We start from the raw sequence: 21,560 nt of genomic DNA, 5'->3' as shown, positions 1-21,560 counted from the left end.
GAGGGGATGAGAGACTAGGGCTGGATATAGATATGAGAGTTGTTGATATAGAGATGACAGGGACCCTAGAGGAATAAATAGAGTATTGACATGGAGCTAATGATTAATAAACTACGCTCACTCCTCTAAGTCTCTCATAATACCTGAAATAGGAAGTGAATACCAATACACTTGCATTAGTCACTGAAATAAAACTTTGATTGGGTAGGACACATAGTGTTATATGTCTAAACCTGTATGAGCACCACTTTTCCACTGAATAGAAGGTAAACTGTCAAATATTATTTATCAGCTTTTTGTAATATCAGGTTTTTCATAAGTTTATTTATTTACTGTTTTGTAACATATATTATCTATCATCTATATTCTATCATTATTCATATATCTACCTATCATCTGTATTATCTCTCTCTGGTTCTACCTACCTATCTATCTATCTATCTATCTATCTATCTATCTATCTATCTATCTATCTATCTATCTATCTAGATGTCTGTCTGTCTGTCTATCTGTCTGTCTGTCCATCTGTTTGTCGGTCTATGTATCTATGTATCTGTCTATCATCTATCTATCTATCTGTCTGTCTGTCTGTCTGTCTGTCTGTCTGTCTCTGTCTGTCTGTCTGTCTGTCTGTCTGTCTGTCTATCTATCTATCTATCTATCTATCTATCTATCTATCTATCTATCTATCTATCTATCTGTCTGTCTATCTGTCCATCCATCCATCTGTTTGTCTGTCTATGTATCTATGTATCTATCTATCATCTATCTATCTGTCTGTCTGTCTATCTGTCTGTCCGTCCATCTGTTTGTCTCTCTATGTATGTATCTATCTACCTATTGAAACTGGCTTCTTCCTCACCTTATTCCTCAGAGATAGGATGGTACTTGCCAGAGCTTTTAATTTATGGAGATTAGTACCTTATTCAAGTCATTCAACCAATTGGCTAAACCACTGGAGTTCCATTTGGCTAATGTTCCAGTCTTCAGTTCAGTGCATTGAGTCATATCACTTCCCACCTAACAGTGCCCATTTCAATATTTTGAGTCACAAACTTAAATGAACCACCTAAATGCCTTTGAACTTTCTCTGGCAAGGTGACTGATTACTTAATTACTATGATGGAGCGGTAATTAATTATTATACTAATTTCACACAACTGGCTGTCCCATGGTTTGATTGTACCTTTCCATGCTCTCATTAACAAAAATAACCCTTTTGAACAAGTCATTACCTTAGGCAAACACACAAATTAAGGTCACTCATGCATTTTATGGTCTCATTGAAAGAAACTGTTCATTAACTCTTGTGTCTTTACTATTACTTACTCAAACAGAATTTGGGTTTTGTTTATCATATTTTTCACCTAATCAGTCCTGTATATTAATTCATCCTCTGGGAGTGGCAAGGGGAAGAGAGAACATTTCCAGTCTTGGTGTTGAAGGTTACATACATTTGTCTGAATATTATCACCAAAGGTGATGGTGTTGAATAGTTTCACATTCTCAGACCACTGGACCCTCGTGAAAATGACCACAAATGCTAGACTTTTTGTCTAGCATAGACACAGAGCTGTCTTCTCTACAGATGACAGTAAGGCTGTACTAACTTGCAGGTCTAACAACTTGTAACAATTTCATCTAATTAGAACAGGATAGAGATCCTTGAAATAGGCAAAAGAGATCTCAAGACCCAAAAGAACATAGAAATAAAGGCCATAGATTACCTTCTGGTCCTCACCCTGAGATTACGTGAGCAAATGAGATAATATATGTGGAGCACATTGCTTTGCAAATCTTAAAGCAATAGGTAAATATGAGCTATTTTTACTATTATTACCGATAATATCATTCATATCATCATTAAGAATTGAAATGATAAAATGATAAAAATAGCTTTAAAATATATACCTGAAAGGCTTGGTTATCTGACTATTCAGTTGGCAGCAGGGTTTATTCTTTTTTTCTTTTTTTTTTCATTTGGGTGCTGCTGCTGGTTTTGGTCCAAACCTGTGATTTCAATTGGGATAGGGAGCTCCGAGTTTGCAAACTCTCTTCTATGAATGCAGTTCCCATGGAACTTTTATTAGGTTTTAGAGTTGCCGGGGGATACTGAGAGATTACATAATTTGCTAGTATGTGAACGAGGCTGGATTTGAACTCAGGTTTTCCTGCTGCCCCAGAAGATTGGAAGAATCAAATAAATAGTAATAGCTAGAATTTATATAGTGCCTCCTATACATCAGGCACTGTGCTAAATCGTTTAAAAGTATCATCTCATTTGATCCTCCTAACTCTGAGAGCAAGGTCCTATTAGTATTCCCATTTTACAAATGAGGAAACTGAGTCAAATGCTCACTATGTGACTTGCCCAAGGTCACACAAAGTTTGAGGATGGATTTCAATTCAGGTCTTCCTAACTCCAAACCCACCTAGTTGCCCCCCAAGGGGATATGCCCTTCCTCATTCAAAAGAATGCTGAAAAATGCATTTAGTTCCTTATAGTTTACAGTACTAAGAATATGGGAAGGACAGAGTTGTGTCCTCATCTTCCCTCTTTAAGGTTTAGTGGAGGATGTGGCAACAGTTATCACTTCCTAGTCATTTAATCTTTTATTCAATACACCACAAGTTTTACTATTTTTCATTAGGCGTGGGGCTACATCATGACTCACAAGGGCAGGGTCTTACTGCTGCTGGTGAGATTGTGACAACAACACACAGAATGTAAGGAAGGTGTTCAAATCCTTTCATTAATCCCAGATGAACTAAAATATGAACCCAACTTTTCTATTAATTTTAATCATGTGAGAAACAACATTTGTAAGTTGTGCCAAGAGCCCAGAACCATAGCATCAAGCTGACGTAGGAATTTCTTTTCCCCTGAGGAGAGACAACCTGAGGCACAGTCAGCAGGAGGAGGGACCCACTGACAAGAGCTGAATAAGTTCTGTCCCTTGGGCTTAAAGGTTGGTACAGTAACAAAGCCCTGAATTAGCGTCTGAGGGTCAACATCCAATCCCACTGGTGTGGCTCCCTAGCAAAGTGATGACACATGTGTCATGTGGTCCTTCGGGTCTTTCCTCTCTACTAAAGTAAAACGATCCCCAGGACTGGAAAATATCTACAGTCATTTTTCAGCTCTATCTCATCATCCTATAGATTTAGAATTCAGTCGAATCCTGAAGCTTCAACAATTCTAACTAATGCTTTTAAATTCTACTGCATCTGTACTACTTTCAAGTGAAGGATTCATATAAACTATTTTAAAATTGATTTTTCCTTTCTTTGTAAACCCAGAGCTGAGCATGGTACCTAGCACATAGTAGGAGCTTAACTGGGCCCTCTCCAGTCATCCTGATCAATATTTGGCCCCTGGACCCAGATGGCTCTGGAGGAGAAAGTGAGACTGGTGACTTTGCACAGCCCTCCCTCACTTAAATCCAATTCACTTGCAAGTCATGGCTTCACCTCCTTGATGTCATGGTCCTCTTTGAGAATGAAGGACAAATAACATCAATGACTAACTTAGACTACTGACTAACAATATTGGTCAGTTGTTATTCATAGAAGCAAGACATAACAAGAGGAGTGAATCCTGCCTCAGACATTCAGTAGTTCAATGACCTTGGGAAAATCACTTAACCTCTCTCTCCCTCAGTTTCCTCATTTATAAAATAGTGGGAGGGATTACCTTAGTACTTATTTCACAGGATTGTTTTGAGGATCACATGAGATTATATGTTAGGAGCTTTGTAAACCTTTAAGTGCTTTATCAAAATTAGCCTTCTAATGCATAAGAATCAAAAAATTGAGGTAAACATGGTTAAGTGGCTTGCTCAGAGTCACACAGTCAGTAAATGTCTGAGGCTGGATTGGAATTTAGGTTTTCCTGACTCCAGGCCCTGCCCTCCATCCATGGCCCCACCTAGTTGTCCCTTGTGCTAAATATTTTATAATAATTATCTCATTTTATCATCATACCAATCTTGGGAGATAGGTACCATTATAATCCCCATTTTACAGTTCAAGAAACTAAGGCAGACAGGTTAAGTGACTTGCTCATGTCACACACCCAGGAAGTATATGAAACTACATTTGAACTCAGGTCTTCTGGACTCCAGAACAGGGCTCTATCTGCTGAGCCAACTAAGCTGCATCTGGTTCTGGAATCCGAGATCTACAGCTGGAAGGTTCCTTAGAAACTTATAGTCCATCTAGGCCCTCTGATTTTACAGGTAAAGAAAATGATGATCAGGGCATTTGTTAAGAGGTCCTAACACATAAGTAGGATGTGAACTCAGGTGCAGTGACTTCAAGATTACCACTCTTTCTACTTTCCCACACACGGAAGTATATACATTTTTCTATGGGCCACATAAACCTCTGTGGAACGATCTATGAGGGTCAAATTTTGTTGAGCCTAAGCTGGTAAGGCTAGGGTTTGGGGGAGGAGAATGTGGGACAGAAATGGCCCAAGTCAGGCCCATTCCAGTACAGAAGGGATGTCAACGTGGCTCAATCATCAGACCTGTCTGCAAAGCTCCAGGATCCTGAATTCAGGTTTGAGATTCAGAGAAGCCATTTAGGGTTGAGATGAGAAATAGCTCATTATGTTGGTAAGAAGTCAGGAACACATAAAGAAATCAGCAAGGCCAAGATTTTACAAATTGCTTTATCCTCCCCATTGCTCTGAGGGGAATCTAGCTTTACAATGATTTTGGCTGCTCTTTTAAATCTCCTGTATTCATTACAGCTTCTGTTTTGCACAGGTATTTCCCTACCAAACACTCTTTTGTCTGATTGACTAGATCTCATTCTTGTCTAGTAAAAAAAAATGGAAAATATTCCTGAGCAGATATACTATTTTACTAAATAATAATTCAGATAAAAGAGATTTTTGAAGAAATACATCTCAAAATAAAGGCAGGAATAGAACAACAGCATATTTCTTCAAATGCAAGTCTTTAAACATCTTCTGGAAAAAATATATAAAAACTACTGTATATATGATGGTACATGGTTTTCCTGTATGTATGTGTGGAAAAATAATTGGTCTCCCCATACCAACAACAATGAAAATAACTTCTTTGCACGGAAAGTCCTTGGAGTTTGATGGGAGATCCTTCACAATCACTTTCTACTCTCAATTCAATTTTAATAAATAATTCTGAAACTCGGTCTTCTAGGCACTGTGTTAGCTCTAGAACCCTTCCACCAGGTATTCTGAGATTCCGTTCTGTCTTGCACTGACATGGTCTCACTTATATTTTACCATTCTGGTACCTACTGGGGTCTCATAAGCTTCCCAGGGTTTTTTCTCAGCAGTTTCCTCCTAAATCCCCAAATTGCAATGTACTTAGGGCAACAGCTATTTGCTTTAAGATAGTCTTATACTATGAAAGCTAAGCAGATCTACCATTCTAACAATGCAGTGACATTTTAACTATAAGAATGTTATTTCACTGTTCCATGAATGGTTAGATGTTTCCACTTGTCTACTTTTGACCCAGAAAGGTCAGAATGAAAGATGATGGTCCATCCAGACTCCAGCGAAGGATCATTTTAGCATCTAAGTGATATTAGGACATTGTATTTCTGTATTTACAAGGTAATCCCCAGTTCTGCAAGCTGCAAAAATTGTAGTGGAAGATGGGGGAGCTATTATCACTACCTCTAAAACTCCCCACTCCCTAAATGGCATTAGTTTCATTGGAATATCCATTTCATTGTAATGAAAAAGTATAAAGTGTGAGGTCAATCAACCAAGGATGCTACAGAACCCAACTTTAACTTAACCTACACATGGTGCCCAGTTGCGTGTGCCAGCATATGCTGAGGCAAATATTACCATTAGTTACTCCCCACATTTCTTGCCTAAGGCATGCTAATGCATCCACACACACCTCTTTGCACACCTAAATCCTTACGTATTCCTATAAATAGGTGATGAATACTACAAAGTTTGAAAATAGTAATTATTGGACCTTCACCATAAGGTGAGGGGTTTAGATGACCAGACCTCTAAGGTATCTTCCAGCTTTGAATCTGTGATCCTACTATGGAAACAGAGGAAGGCAAAAGGGCACAGAATAATTAAGGATTCATTTTCCTTATTGTTAAGATTTCATGATAGAATAACCTCAAACTCTCCCATCTGGGCAATTGAGCAAAGAGAATAAAATAAGTTTTTGCACGTTTGTACATGGATGTATATGTCCTCCTCCCTTCCCCCCAATTTTGTATATATTTTTTCTGTATTTTAAGGAGCTGGGATTTCATCTGTTGGTTCTTCCTTCCACAGGTAGAGATTACAAGCTGTCTTATGTTTTGGTAGACAGTCTTTAAGAGCCAAAAGATTCAGATAGATGGGGTTGCCAATTCGATGATAAGCCTCTCTGTTAAATCTGTCACTTAAGATCTTCTGAGGCTTTGGACAAGTGGCTTAGACAGTGGGATACAGGCAAAAGTCATGAGATCTGATGTAAAATTCTGGGTTTCAATACCTCTTCTGCCATTTACTCCATAAATGACTTCGGATAAGTTGCTTCATCTGGGTTCAAATCCTTCCTCTAACACTTACTTATACAAGTCATTTACCTCACCCCTTCCCTAGGACCCAGTTTCTTCATCCATAAAATGAGGTTGGAATAGATAGTCTCTAAAGTCTCTTTCAGCTCTAAACTTGTGATCTTAAATCTACAGGAATGACCCATTTGATCACATTAATCATCCCAGAAAGTAAGACTCCACCTATTGGATCCAAAACACACACACTAGAAATCAGCCTGTAGAAATGTTTGGAAACCTGTAACAACTTGTAAGATTTACATATATGCAATTGTAGTCATAGCTATTGGGCCAAGTGAGGCAAATTGAATTTTTTTAGTAGTCAGCAGTCTGCTGGGACAGGGGCCTCATAAGTGATTAGTCACTTCACATTCTTTAAAACCTAAACTGGGCAGGGGAAAGGATTCTTTCAAACCTGAGGCTTTGAAATGAGTCATCATAGCACATGGGGTGCATTGATGATCTTTAGGACTGACACAGAATATGAGTTTAGAACTAGTAGGAGTGGTTTTCAGCTCTGAAGAACTTTCCTTTAAAGGCATTTGAAGAAATAGCTTCCCTTATCACATAACAGTACAGTTAACATTAGGGAAAGCAATGTGACTTCATTCGGAATGACAGATTAGGAACTGAGCCTTAAAGGAATCTGGGGATTCTAAGAGGTGGAGATAAGGAAGGAGAGAGAGCATTGGAGTCACATGGCACAGCCAGTGCCACTCACAGAGACAGGAGATGAAATGATGAGGATGAGGAATGGTGAGAATGGTAGTATGATGGGGTTGTAGAGTGCACAGAGGTCAGAAATACGGAAGAATCCTAGGAAATTAATGAAAGGGCCACACTGGGGGAAAAAGAGGAGTGAGGTCCTTACACTACAAAGCTAGTGTTTTTTTCTGCAGTTCCATAATATAACCCTACACAATCTAAGTATATGGAGGCTGAAAAAATGAACCAACTAGTGACTGCCCATCTGCTGATGAGCCTCTCTAAGCTCAGCTGGACTGATCCTCAAATGACAAATACACCATTTCTCTCAGAACTTACACTCAAAGATTTCCATCTTGGTAGGAACTGCCTGGTCTTCAGCTCTCTCAGAGTTTAAGAATCTCATGTCACCTCCAAACTATGTTAAAGAATTAGTTAAGAGTTTACCAGTGCAATGGACAGAATGCTGGACCTGGAGCCAGGAAGACCTGAGTTCAAATCTAGCCTTACTGGCTATGAGACCCTGAGCAGGCCACTTAACCTGTTTTCCTTAGTTTTCTCATCTGTAAAATGGGAATCATAATATAACCTATCTCCTAGGGTTGTTGGAAGGATCAAATTATATATATATATATATAGAGAGAGAGAGAGAGAGAGAGACAGAGAGACAGCGAGAGACAGAGAGACAGAGAGACAGAGAGAGAGACAGAGAGCACTTTGAAAACTTTAAAGTGTTACTTAAATGCTAACTATTATTACTACTAGTAGTAACAATGAGATGCTTTGATTTCTTGAGTGAGACAGAAACATAGTTTCTCACATTTCACCAACATGGTAAATGTATATGAACAATGCTTTCTTTAAAAATAATCATGCTTTATTATTTACAGAGCACATTCTTGTCTGTGAGTCAATAAACATTTAAGTGCCTCCTATGTGTCAGGCAATAAACATTTAAGTGCCTCCTATGTGTCAGGCAATAAACATTTAAGTGCCTACTATGTGTCAGGCAATGTGCTTAGAACTGAGACTACAAAAAAAGATAAAAGACAGTCTATATGAAGCAAATATTGTCCCCATTTTACAGATGGGGCAGCTGAACACACAGCTGGTGAGTGTCAGAGCTGGGACGCAAACTCAGATCTTCTGAATTTTAAAGCCCTAGTGTTTCTTCCACTACCCCAATATAGGAGATTGTCAATTCTTCCCAGCTTCCTAATTTATTTTATAGTTCTATTTCAACAGAATGCCTTCATATTTAAATTCTGCTCAGCAATAATGTGGTATGTCTGATGATGGCAGTACAATATTTAAAATAAAAAATCATAGGCCAAAGGAAAAAAATCAAGGCACATTACTTAACATTGTCTCAACTTCCACATATTGTCTCTCAAAGAAAAATGTTTTCCTTCTCAAGTTGGAGATAAATAACATCTCATAAAAATAAAATTTCTTTCTGCAAGATATGTTAGAATAGGTCATTGTTTGCTGACTAATCTTTTCTTAAATATCAATATCCCAATTTAAAAAGTCATCTGATCAACCATTTAATTTCAGCAGAATCACTGGATGTTAATACCTTAACTTCCCAATAGTGATAATGTTAAGACAGTGGCCATCAATCCCAAACAACAAAGATAAATCTCTCAAAATCTAAGCAAGTAATGCATCCAATAGATAACCAGCCTGCTAACCTCTATGAGTTAGATGAAGACTCATCTTCCTGAGTTCAAATCTGCCCTCAGACATTTACTAGCTGTGAGATCCTGGGCAAGACACCTAACCCTGTTTGCCTCAGTTTCCTCATCTGTAAAATGAGCTGGAGAAGGAGATGGCCAACCACTCCAGTATCTCTGCCAAGAAAACCCTAAATGGGTTCATGAGAAGTTGGACATGATTGAAAAAGACGGAATGACAACACAGCAAAACTCCATTAGTATGGAATGTTTTCCTATCACTTAAGCAAACTGTGGATGGCATAATCTGCAGTAGCTTCTCTTTGCGGAGGCCCTGCAGTAGTTTGGAATTGGATGCAATAAGGACAATGTTATCTGTGAACAGGGGCTCTGGAGGACATGACACTCTAGAGGAAATCTCATCTCCGTTTGCATCCTGGACAAGACATCCTCCTCCCTACCGCTGGGAGTGCCTTTGGTGAGTCTACATTTCCTCTGGGTTTTGCAGACTATTTGCTTTTGCTTCTCCTTCCTGACTCATTTGCTGGCTCATCATCTGTATCACATCCCTAACTGTGGGTATTCCCCAAAGATATCATTCTTTTTCTTCTTCTTTTACTCTGTCTTTGTCTCTATTTCTCTGTTTTTTCTCTCTCTTTCTGAAATCTCATCATGATCCGAGTATTGACCTTTTCCTACTAATCTAAGATACTTGAGACTTACTGAAAATTGGGAATTCAGGGTCATGATTGAATTTCTTACCTCTTTTTAAAAATCTGTTCTCTAACTTACTACTTAGTGAAGACAAGAAGGGAGTCAACCATGCTTCTGGTTCATTCGGGAGTATTCTGGAGTCACTCACACTGGGACTGTTAAATTTTTAATGTGGACATTTTCACCTCACATGTTGGCAAATGCTACAAATCAGGGCTTGGTTTATTGTTTTGATTGTTTAGAGTAGACTTAAGAAAGTGAACAGTAAAAATGCTAGTAATGCAGATTAAACAAAAGTGTTCTGTGAATATATTTTCCACTTGAAAATCTGGTTGTTAAACATTTACCAGCACACCCCCGATTATTGAAAAAAACATTAATTAAGCACATTATGGAAGTGCTGTGCTAGGAAATTAAGGACGGATGTGTAATAAGACTTCTGTGTTACTCTTAATGGGCTTGTAATCTAGTAGAGGTAAAAATATGTGGGCACAGATGAATATAGCATAAAATAGAATACAGGCGGAGAGTAGAATGCAATAAGAAATCACTTTCAATTGGAAAAATTAGTGAATATGGAGGAGGTGGCATTTGAACAGGACCAGGCAGATTTGAACAGGTAGATAGGATGAGAATACTTAAAGATGGTAGGAAGGAAGGAAAAAAATATTTCAGATGCAGGGGTTCAGGAAACATCATGGAAAGTGTTAAATTAGGAACATATTTGGAAGTTGGCACACAACACTACAAGATATAATATATTTTACAATGCTTATTTTCTAGAGATATTTCTCAGGAAAAATCCACACCTAGCAATTTAATGCCTTTGACATAGCATTAAAGTCAGCCCTATCATATTTAAAATGTGAGAAATATTTGTATCTAAATTTTTAAAAGGAAAACTGACAAAAGTTGAAGATAGTGCCTAGTATTAAGTTTGCGTATGCTCTTTTTACACTAGATTATTAGAAAAATATGACAGATCATAAAGATATAACTTTGCTAGGACAAATGTGTTTAGGATCATAGGACACTGAGCAGGAAGGGGCCTCTGAGATTGTCTAATACAAACCCATCATTTTACAGAGGAGGAAACTGAGGTCCAGGAGAAGTGGTATGGATCAGGGTCAGGAGGTGACCTCATTTCCTTTAAATCCTAATCTAGTATTTTTATCATTAACCTATGAAATAAGAAATAATTCTAAGAAATAAAGATATCAAAAATTTTTTAAAAGTCTATCAAATCCAAAAGGCCACATTTTAAAGCCTATTTTCACCACATTATCATCATATATTGATATGTTTGCAGGGAACACTCTGTGACAAATAATTATTCTCACTCAATTTAATTTTGGGTTATTTATATAATTTATTGTTCCTGTTATTTTAGAACATTTATAGTAGGTTATATACTGTTATATATTTCTTATTAATTACTACAGAGGATTCATAACATTCTACTGACATTATTATATTTCAGGGAGAAGAGAAAAAATCAAAAATGTATATGGTTAACATCATAATCCAAATCCTTACACTCTGAGGGAAGAAAAGTAGCTTTTCCAAAGCCACCAAAGGAAGAAAGAATAGATCTGATATCACTGGCTTCTTTGGTAAATGAAGTGCTGTGATCACCTGACTACTATTTAATGTATCTATGGAAGATATTTTAATTCTTCAAAATTGAATAAAGTTAAAAGATGAAACATTAATTAAAAAGACTGAAATGAATAATGAAAATATTTTAAAACTCAGGAAGCTTTGCAATTGCAGCTTATTTAATCTAGTTTTATTAGATTATAAGAAAACTAAAAGGTTAGCATGAACAAGATCTTATGTTCAACTGTATTGTACATATATTGTTCATACTATGTTGTAATGCAAAATATAATAAATTCTCAATAACATTTAAAAAATATAAAAATCCCTGAGACTTATTCCTTTTCAATTCAATCCTCACAGGAACAAATACCTATACATGATAAACAAAGACTCTTTCCCCTCCTTTTGAATCTTTAAAACACATTTTAAATGAAATTACTGAAGAATTTAGATCTAGAAATGGACAGGGGGAATCTTGCAATTTCATAATTTATGTAGCATTGTAAAAAAAAAAAAAAGGAAATGAAAACCACATTTCTTTTCCCCAGGTCATTTCCAGACTTCCTAAATTGTTTTAACCAGTTTGAAAGGAAATCATTTGTTTATGTCATTTTCTATCTTAGACTCTGGAAGACATAATATAGGAAAGTAAGCTGCCATTTTTATTTTTTTAAAAAAGACATTCAATATAACTTTAAAATCTACAAAGCATTTTGCATATATATTTTCTTATTTGAGCCTCACATCAACCCTGTGATATTAGAGATAATAGATAGAGATACTAGAGATATTATTATCCCCAACTTACAGATGAAAACACTGAAGCTCATGGAGGTTAAGCAAGTGGCCTATGATTTAGCAGCTAGTAAGCATTAGAGGCAGGAAGATATGAACCCACTGGTGTACGGAATTTCTGAAATGCCATTTTTAGGCCATATTTGGATTCATAATCTCTGGGGTTGATAACAAGCTCTGCTTCAACATCTAACTGGGTTTAGGTCAAGACAAAAGCTTCTCTAGGTCTCAGTTTCCCTATCTATTAGATGAGGAGTTTGGACTAAATAATCTCCGAGGTCCTCTCCAGCTCTAAAACCTATGATCTCTTGGTGAATATGGTTGCCTTGGCTTTTAAATGCCTTCCTGAGAGTTCTAGAAGTATGTTGTAACACCAGGTTAGGAAAAAAAAAAACTTCTTAGTTAAATGATTCATTTAGAATATGCTTACAAGTTTCCTATAGATTTTTTAATCTTTTCTTCTCCGTTCATTATTTTATTTAACTATTAAGTAGCCAATCTAGGAATTAGCACACAAGACAATTCTTGATGATATTCTAACCCTCTTTTATTTCTTTATATCTTTATGTTTTCTCTTGTTTTATTCTATATTTTTAGGTTTTTTTCTTCTTTTCCTCCTTTTTTATTTCTCTCCTGCTCAGGCTTTACAGCTGTGCACAGCATTGGAGATACTGCATAGCCCCAGTGATGACACTCGTACTGGACCACATTCAGCATGGCCATGCCAGACTGCTTTCTGGTCCACAACTCCCCTGGACTGTATAGGTTGGGAACAAGTATGACAGCAAGATATTCAAGCAGATACTGAAGAGTGATGAGTAGAAAAGATGCTACAAGGACACACTGAAGCACAACTTCGAAAGATGTTGCATAGCTGTGGAATGCTGGGTATCTGCAGCATATGGACCAGCTCGACGTATGTCAATCAAAGATGGAGGGTCTTACTGTGAGCAACAGTTCTGGGCAGACTATGAGGTGGAGAGACAGAGTGGGACACAGCGACAGGGCTTGCAAAAAGTGGCTATAGCCACATATCAGAGGAGAATCTTCACATGGACACAGTGTGGAAAGGACTTACTCAAGTAAAACTTGTTATAAGCACACCCAAGGACAGCAGTGCTTTTAGTGGGCTCATCTTTCAAAATGGAAGTAAACATGATCTACATTTAGGTACTCCTAATGACTTAAATGCTTTTTTCCCTAAATAAAAGCATTTATACATGTTTGTTAGATTTATCTCAACTGTTACTGACGTTTTTGTTAAAAAAATATATGTAAGACCTTTTCTGGAGAAGATCTGCAAGTCGTGCAACAACCATGTTTGCCCAGTAATTGTGGTATATTCCACATTGTTGAAAACATGTAAATGATGTTGGCCAACTTTCATATATAGAAGTGAAGAGGTTAATAAGTTCCCTTATTCCCACTAAACAACAAATAAACCCAAAACAGGTTTGCTAAAGAAGTATTTGAGGGAAAAGAACACAGATAATTACCAAATGATGCCTGAAACCAGAATGCTAGAGACATAATTGAAATGTTGAGAGTGCTTTTTCTAGCAAATAAGGAATATGTAAGATTTCTTCATACATATTTCTTCATACATAGACATATATATATGTATGTGTGTGTGTATGAATACCCCTAAAGAGGCAAAATGAGCCCAAGTTATTTCAAGAGAGTCATAAATAAGATATACTCACTAAATGTTTTTATCTTCATTGTGAGGGGTCATTAAGATCAAAAAGAAATTACAACAACTTTCAGATGAAATTAACATTGTGAGGATCTTACTTTTATCTTGGAGTTTACATGAGACTTGTAGCACATGTTCAAAACCGACACTATTCACAAACAAGAATGAAATTTCGGTAAGAAAGACTACTTTTCTCACTTAAATTAGTTGTGATTTAATGAATTTTACTCCATTTTCTATCACAGGCAGAATGGTATGTCTCTAATATCAGATAAACAGAGTTTCAGCAGAGATACTATATTTATAAAATACATAGAGAAGTTCCCTCCATTTTTTCCTATTCTGCTTACAGAAAGTTCCAAACCCTTCCAGAAAATGCTACAATTTAATAACTTTTCTTTTTTATCCTCTCTATGGCTATATTTCTTTTTTTAAAAAATAATTATTATTTATTTTAAACATTCTTTTCTTTTATAATTTTGAGTTCCAAATTCTCTCCCTTCTCTCACCACCTCCCCCCAGAAGCAATATATCAATTATACATGTGAAATTATGCAAAAATATTTTCATATTAATCATATTTTTTAAAAAGAAAGAAAAATAATGGGAGAAAATTATATTTCAGTTTTCCCTGGATTCACCAGTTCTCTTTCTGGAGGTGAATAGCGTTTTTTCATGAGTTCTTTGAATTTTTGTTAGTGTGCACAATGATCTCCAGGTTCTCCTCACTTCACTTTCCATCTTCTCAGGTTTTTCTGAAACCATTCCCATCATAATTTCTGATAGACAATAATGTTCCATCATAATCATATGCTACAATTTGTTCAGCCATTTTCCCAATTGATGACTATTTCCTCAATATCCAATTCTTTGGCACCACAAAAAGAGCTGCTATATTTTGTACATATAAGTCCTTTTCCTTCTTTGATTTTTTTGGGGTACAGTGCTGGTATTGCTGGCCCAAAGAGTATATATCATTTTATACTGTTTGGGCTTAGAGCCAAATTGTCCTCCATATTGGTTAAACCAGTTTACTGCTTCAGCCACAGTCATTACTGTACCTATTTTCCCCTCATGTACTCTAGCATTTGTCATTTCTGATAGGTATGAGGTGATAGAATTTTTTAATGTGCCTTTCCCTAATCAATAGTGATTTAAAGCAGTTTTTCATATGACTATAGATAGAGGTGATTTCTTCCTCTGAAAACTATGTGAAAACTATATCCTTTGACCACTTATCAGTTGAGGAATGGCTATTATTTTTGTAAGTTTGACTCAATTCTGTACTCAGAATATATTTGAGAAATAAGGCATTTACCAAAGAAACTTGCAGTAATTTTTTTCTAATGCTAATTCATTGTCACCGGTATCTTTTAGCAAAATATACTTTCCCTGATTATCCCTTTTAAATTAGATTTATTTTTGCTTTTGCTTTGAGATGATGATTGCTATTTCTGCCTTTTTTCTAGTTTGGCTAAAGCATATTAAATTCTGCTCCTGCCCTTCATTTTAACACTGTGCATGTCTTTTTGTTTTACGCATACTTCTTGTAAAAAACATGTTATTGGATTCTGGTTTTTAACCCATTCTGTCATCTTGTTCTATTTTATTTGTTAGTTCATCCCATTCCCATTCACAGTTATAATTTCTGTTTTTTTCCTCCATCTCATTTTATTCAGTTTCTTCTTCTTCCTTTTTTAAAATATTAAATCTCCTTAAACTAAAACCTCTTTTTTACTTCTAACCATTGCCTCCTTCAATCTGTTCTCCCTTTCATCACACCCCGCTCTCCATCTCTTCTCCCTTCCCACTCTTATTTCTCCATTAGGCAAATTACATGTCTGTACACAACTGAGTGTGTGTGTGTGTGTGTGTGTGTGTGTGTGTGTGTGTGTGTGTATTTAAACAAATTCTGATGAGAGTGAAGTTCAAGCACTGCCCATCAAACCCCTACCCAACCTCCTCCTCCACTGTGAAAACTGTTCCTGGTGCGCCTCTTTTATTCAAGGAAATTTCCCCCATTTTACTTCTCTCTTTTCCCTTCTCCCTGTGCATTTCTCTTGTCCCTTTTTCATCCCTTCATTTTGAGATCTTTCAACCTAATTGAAATCCCTTCTGTTTATGTAAAAACTCTTTATAATTGCCCTAATAATGATAGCGTTCTTAAGAGTTACAGGCCTCAACTTCCCATACAGGAATGTAAGCAGTTTAAATTTACTGAGTCCCTTATAATTACTCTTTCATGTTTCCTTTTTTATGCTTCTCTTGAGTCTCCTGTTTGGAGGTCAAATTTTCTATTCAGCTCTGGTCTTTTCATCAGGAATGGCCGAAAGTCCTTTATTTCATTAATTATCTATCCTTTCCCCTGAAGGGTTATTCTTGACTTTTCTGGGTGAGTAATGCTTGGTTGTAATTCTAGCTTTTTTGCCTTCTGGAATGTTCTAGTCCAAGGCTTCTGCTCCTTTAATGTGGAAGGCACTAAATCTTGCATGATATTGACTATGGTTCCACAATATTCCAGCTGTTTTCTTTCTGGAAGCCTGAAGTATTTTTTCTTTGACCTGGAAATTCTGGAATTGGGGTATAATATTTCTGGTAGCTTTCATTTGGGAATTTCTTTTGAGATCTAGGATATCAGGGTAGTTTTTCCTGATAATATGAAATGATCAAATGAGATAATATATGTAAAATGCTATGCAAACCTTAAAAGCAATATATAAATGTTAGTAATTATCATTGTTGCGGCTGCTATGCTATCTTCTGAAACTCTGAAGGAGATAATGAAAGGATGGGGAAGAGAATAACCATTTACATATATGCCAGGCATTGTGCTAAGAGCTTTACATATATTTTCTCATTTGATTCTTGCAACAATCCTGCCAAGTAGATGCTGCTAGTATTCTCATTTTACAGTTGAGGAAACTGAGGCAGCTAGAGATTAAGTGACTTACCCAGGGTCACATGGCTAGTAAATGTCTGGAGTTGGATTTGAACTTAAGTCTTCCTGACTCCAGGACCAGCACTCCATCCATTTTACCATCTAGTTGCCTCAAATATACTCTTCACTTGATAACCATGACTTGTCCAACAAGTCTGGTGTGTCAGCATTGCACTGATGAGTAAACTGATTAAAAAAATACTCCTCTATAGCTTCTGTAAATGCATTGATTTGCCCACACTGTAGGTAAAGGTAGATAAGTGATTCAGTGTAATAGATACAATAAGGTGTCTGTTCTATCAACATTTACTAATGGATCCATTCAACTGAAAACGACGCAGAAAACTTGTTGACTGTAACCATTTTTTCCTTTCCCAAATATCCACAACTACATAGTCATTGAAAATGTCCTGGCTCCATAGTTCATATTAAATATACAACCTTCCAGGAAGATCCTTTTATTCCAGGAAACCAAATAAATAATACTAGTAATGGCTAAATAGGTATTTAAAAAGAAACTCTTTATATTATTTCAGGAGTTAAGGAACTATTTAAAAAACAAACTAATGTGCAACTTCCTTTGATATGTGTCTGCCAAGTGATTCATTTGGACTAGAAAGGCATTGTGAACTGAGTAAAAGAGCTGCTATAAACTAATATACTACATTAAGGAAAACAATAGTATTAATAACGGAAACAAAGTAATGTAACCAAAACAAGTGGTTGCAAAAAATAAAAATTTAAGCAAACAAATTCAATTATATCAGAATGTGTGCTATAGATGTGCAGAACTCCTTAGGAAATAACAGTAAATATAACAGGATTTTAAAATTTTCTCCTATCTAATACCAGAAAAAAAAACATTGAAGAGGAAAAAAATTATGAAGAAATATAAAAACACACACACCTGACAATGAAACAGCAAAAGGAGAGCAAAGAATCTCACCCTAGAGACAATGCTAGTTCAGAAGACCCTGGTTCTCTAACAATGCAGTTTGCCATTTTCACAGTTGGTCTTTCTGGTGGGTTTTATAATATTTTTTCCAGGTCCTAATCAGTGATATCATTGATATGAAACTTGGCTTCACTGATACAGATCAGCAGCTCATCATTTGCACCTTCAAGTCTTAGGGAGTTGTTTGGGGGACTGAAAAGCTACATAACTGACCATTATCACCTAAGTCAGTGGGTTTCAGAGTGAGACATGAACTCCATGGAGTTTTCCTGACTCCGAAGATGATTCCCTCTCTGCCATTATACCACATTCTTCTTCTGATACTCCACTTATCCATTTATGTTTTTAAATGAAATTTGCTACCTGACATACATAGATGCAATGTCATGTGAATAAAAAAAGAATGAGGTCTGAGGCTTTAAAATTACATGACAACATTGTTTCCAGAAAATCTAAGATGATTAATAAGCATATTTTAGATATTATTATTTTAATACCATTTAGACAGACAACTATTCTCGTCTCAAAAAATGATACACCCCTATATTTGTCCATTAATACGAGTCTACATGTGCCTCAGTTTTCCAGATTGTTTAGAGTATAATCATACCTTTCACATCTTCGTCCTCAATGGTTGTATTGGAACTCTCAGTGGACTCCTGTTAAGAAGCAAACATAATTAAGATACATATGATTGCCTTACACTGGGATTCTCACACATTTAAGCAAATAACAGAGCTTGTGGTGCACAGGACATGCATATCCCAAAGCCAAGTGTGTGAATGTGTTCACATGCAAATGGACACAAAGACCATGATGATTTTAGCAGGAACAAAATGCTAAATACTGTCTATTTCAAAAGGGAGTGCTGCGATGACATGGTCAATTTTGAGATGGGAAAGGCTGAGTTCCTTGTAGAACCCAAAGATACTACATTTCATTTAAAAAAAATAAACTGAACTAGACTTATTTATTCCATACTGTTTCATAAAGGAGGTACTCTCCTGAATCTTAGCAGGGAAATCCCATTTGAAAATAAATATCAACTTTAAAATATGAGAAATTTCATTATTTTCCAACAAATGTGCTGCTATTTAATGGATACCTAATCAATTTAAAGTCCTGTGCTAAGTTCTATACATAGTGACATTAGTTCTATACATAGTGACATAGTTCTATACATAGTGACATTGTTTTTCGTTTTTCTTGTCTTTTAGGTCTGGACCTGTGGTTTCATCTTTGTGGGGAACTTGGACTCATATAAAATAAGGGAAGGGAGGAGGGGGTAGAGTAATTTCTTTTTAATGTTCCTTCCAGGTTTGAATGCTAGATGACTCAGTGGATAGAAAACCTGATTTCAAATCTAGCCTCTGACACTTACTCTAATACTAACAAGAAAGTCCCTTAACCTCTCTAAACCTCACTTTTTTCAATGGCAAATTAAGGATAGTAATAGCACCTAGTTGGCAGGGTTATTGTAAAGATCAGGTTAGATATCTTTATAAAGCACTTTGCAGACCTTAAAGTACTATAAAATGATAGCTAGCTATTATTGTTACCAACAACTACACTTATATATGATGTTCTGACCAAACGAACTTGGTTGTGCCAACTACCTCATGAAACTTTTAGTTTCATAGAGTTGCTTAAGATGCTGAGAAGCTGAGTGAATTTCCCAGGGTCACACAGTATGTCTTAGAAGAGGGACCTCAATGTAAGTTTCACCAACTCCAACGTCAACTGTCTATCAATGATACCACACTGCCTTGCAACATATACGACTTCTTCCTGTCTGTAGAATGATGCATATCACATATGCACATATGTGTGTGTGTTCATCCTTCATTGCTGAAGAAGACCATGCCATCAGAGAAATAATGACATGACTTGCACTTGACTTTGTTTTGAGTGAGGGAGGACTGTTCAGGTCACCAGCTTGACTTCTCCTCCAGAGTCATCTGAATCCAGTGACCAGATATTCATCAGGATGACTCAAGATGACCCAGGATGAGGCAATTGGGGTTAAGTGACTTGCCCAAGGTCATACAACTAGTGAGTGTCAAGTGATCAATTTTGAAAGAACTTGTCTTGAGATAAAAAAATACAGGGCTCTGATAAATACACTTTCACTGACTGCTAGATTTATCTGTCATATCATTTTTTTCTAAATCAGAAAACAATTCATATTGGTAAGATCCTTTCTCCCACAATGAAAAGGCAAGGCTGTACATACATATGTATCAATGAAAAAAATATGTGAAGTGAAAGATTAGTAAGACACAAAAGGACACTGCCAATGTTGAGAGACAAGACTATTTCTTAAATTATTTGATAACATAATATACTTTGCAATCCAAAATGATCCTCATAATATTTTTTTTTTTGAGCAGGGGAGGAAAAATATCCACAAAAGTCTGTCTTGTTTGTCATTAACAAAACATTAGAAAAAAATACAACCTTAACTTATTAAATTATAAATGACTTATGAAGGGAAAAATAAGCTCAGGATTTCAATTAGGTATTACACATTCAGTGAGGTGAAAACATTTTTTAAAAGTGATTAGAAAATGTAGCAACTCTGGTCAGTGTCCTTTTCTGAAACTATATAAAAAAGTGAAAATGATCAAAACCACTAAATACACTATTTACATGGAAAGTACAAGCATAAATCAAGCATATAAAAGGCACTGTATACAGAAAACCATCCCCATGCTTTTTGGAAGGTGACATAGTGTTCTATTCCAATCCATGATGCGGGTAAAAGTCATAGCCATACCATGCGCTGTAAAATTAAAGTCAAGGATAGAGGTAGAGAGAATACCATGCAACAGCTCTCACAAGGAATGTAGCTAGTGCTATTGAAGCATCCACGTTGGTTGCTATGCTTGGTCTTTCATTTTTTGCTGATGATGACCTTTAATAATAACTTTGGGTTTCTTTTTGTTTGTTTATTTTTTTGTTGTCTTAATTTTGTTTTGTTTTGCTTCTTTCCCTGTGTTATTTTCTTTGACTTTCTGAAGAAGTCAAAGTAGAAATTGGAGATTCTGAAGAAATTCTATATCTAAATTCCAGGCCAAAGCAATAAATCTAGAATGTTCGTGCCCAAAACACCAATATTTTATCCCTCCCCTTTTTCTGTTTTGTGAATTTTTAGTGTTTGATAAGTTAAGGTTATGCCAGAGGGAAATTGCAACCTAGGTCTTAAACGTTACCCTTAGAGAAATATGGCCCACAATTGAATATTGAATTTGACAAATAAAGATGGTAAAATCAGTTTTCCTCTAGAGAAATGAGCAAAGGAGTCAGAGACATGTAATGCATTCAGAATTTTTTTCCTTTCATCCTTTAGATACTTAGGCAAGTGTAAGTTATTTGTCCCCCCAACATGCTGAGCAACCACACGATTTATTATTTTAGAGCAGATATAACCATGGTCTTCTTGACCTTTAGTTCTTCAATCTGAGCAATGAAATTTCTGTTCAGGAAGTGCACATGAGAAGACAAAGAACACAATATACGGGAGATAAGACTCCCACGTTCTGCTCAAAGTCATGCAGAAAAACAAATACGTGGAAATTAAAAACGAAACACCTTGACAACAGAACTGATCCAAACTCAAAAGCTACACCAAACCAAGACAACTCCCTGCCAACTCAAAGGTTAAAGTCTTACAGAAAGTTGAATGATGTAACAACAACATCTAGAATTCCATGCAGAAAACATAACCACAGTCTGCTGCATGAACATGCAGAGAAAAAGAAGAGCAAATGGAATGGTTTCAGATACACAATCATCTTCGGAAAGGTTTCAGGCATAACAAGAGATCTAAGTATACCATTTTTCTTTCAAAACTTTTTTTTGGGGGTGTAAGTTACTTAAGCAAATTAGACCTAGTAGGTCCTTGGGTTT

The 21,560-nt window shown here is 36.2% G+C and overlaps 1 protein-coding gene across 6 annotated transcripts in view; it reads right to left on the bottom strand.

The window, feature by feature from the left end:
- The window catches only part of CAMK2D (calcium/calmodulin dependent protein kinase II delta), a 334,877-nt gene that overhangs the window by 19,105 nt on the left and 294,212 nt on the right, over nucleotides 1–21,560 (bottom strand). For all 6 annotated transcript variants that reach the window (XM_072624938.1, XM_072624941.1, XM_072624939.1 and 3 more), the window contains one exon: nucleotides 18,262–18,310. In XM_072624938.1, the coding sequence (XP_072481039.1) occupies nucleotides 18,262–18,310 (49 nt within the window). The remainder of the gene's footprint in view (nucleotides 1–18,261; nucleotides 18,311–21,560) is intronic.

This window comes from Notamacropus eugenii, chromosome 7, assembly GCF_028372415.1.
Source record: "Notamacropus eugenii isolate mMacEug1 chromosome 7, mMacEug1.pri_v2, whole genome shotgun sequence".
Taxonomy (NCBI): Eukaryota; Metazoa; Chordata; class Mammalia; order Diprotodontia; family Macropodidae; genus Notamacropus; species Notamacropus eugenii.
The sequence above is the reverse complement of the archived record's forward strand: the minus strand, read 5'-3'. Positions and strand labels throughout refer to the sequence as shown.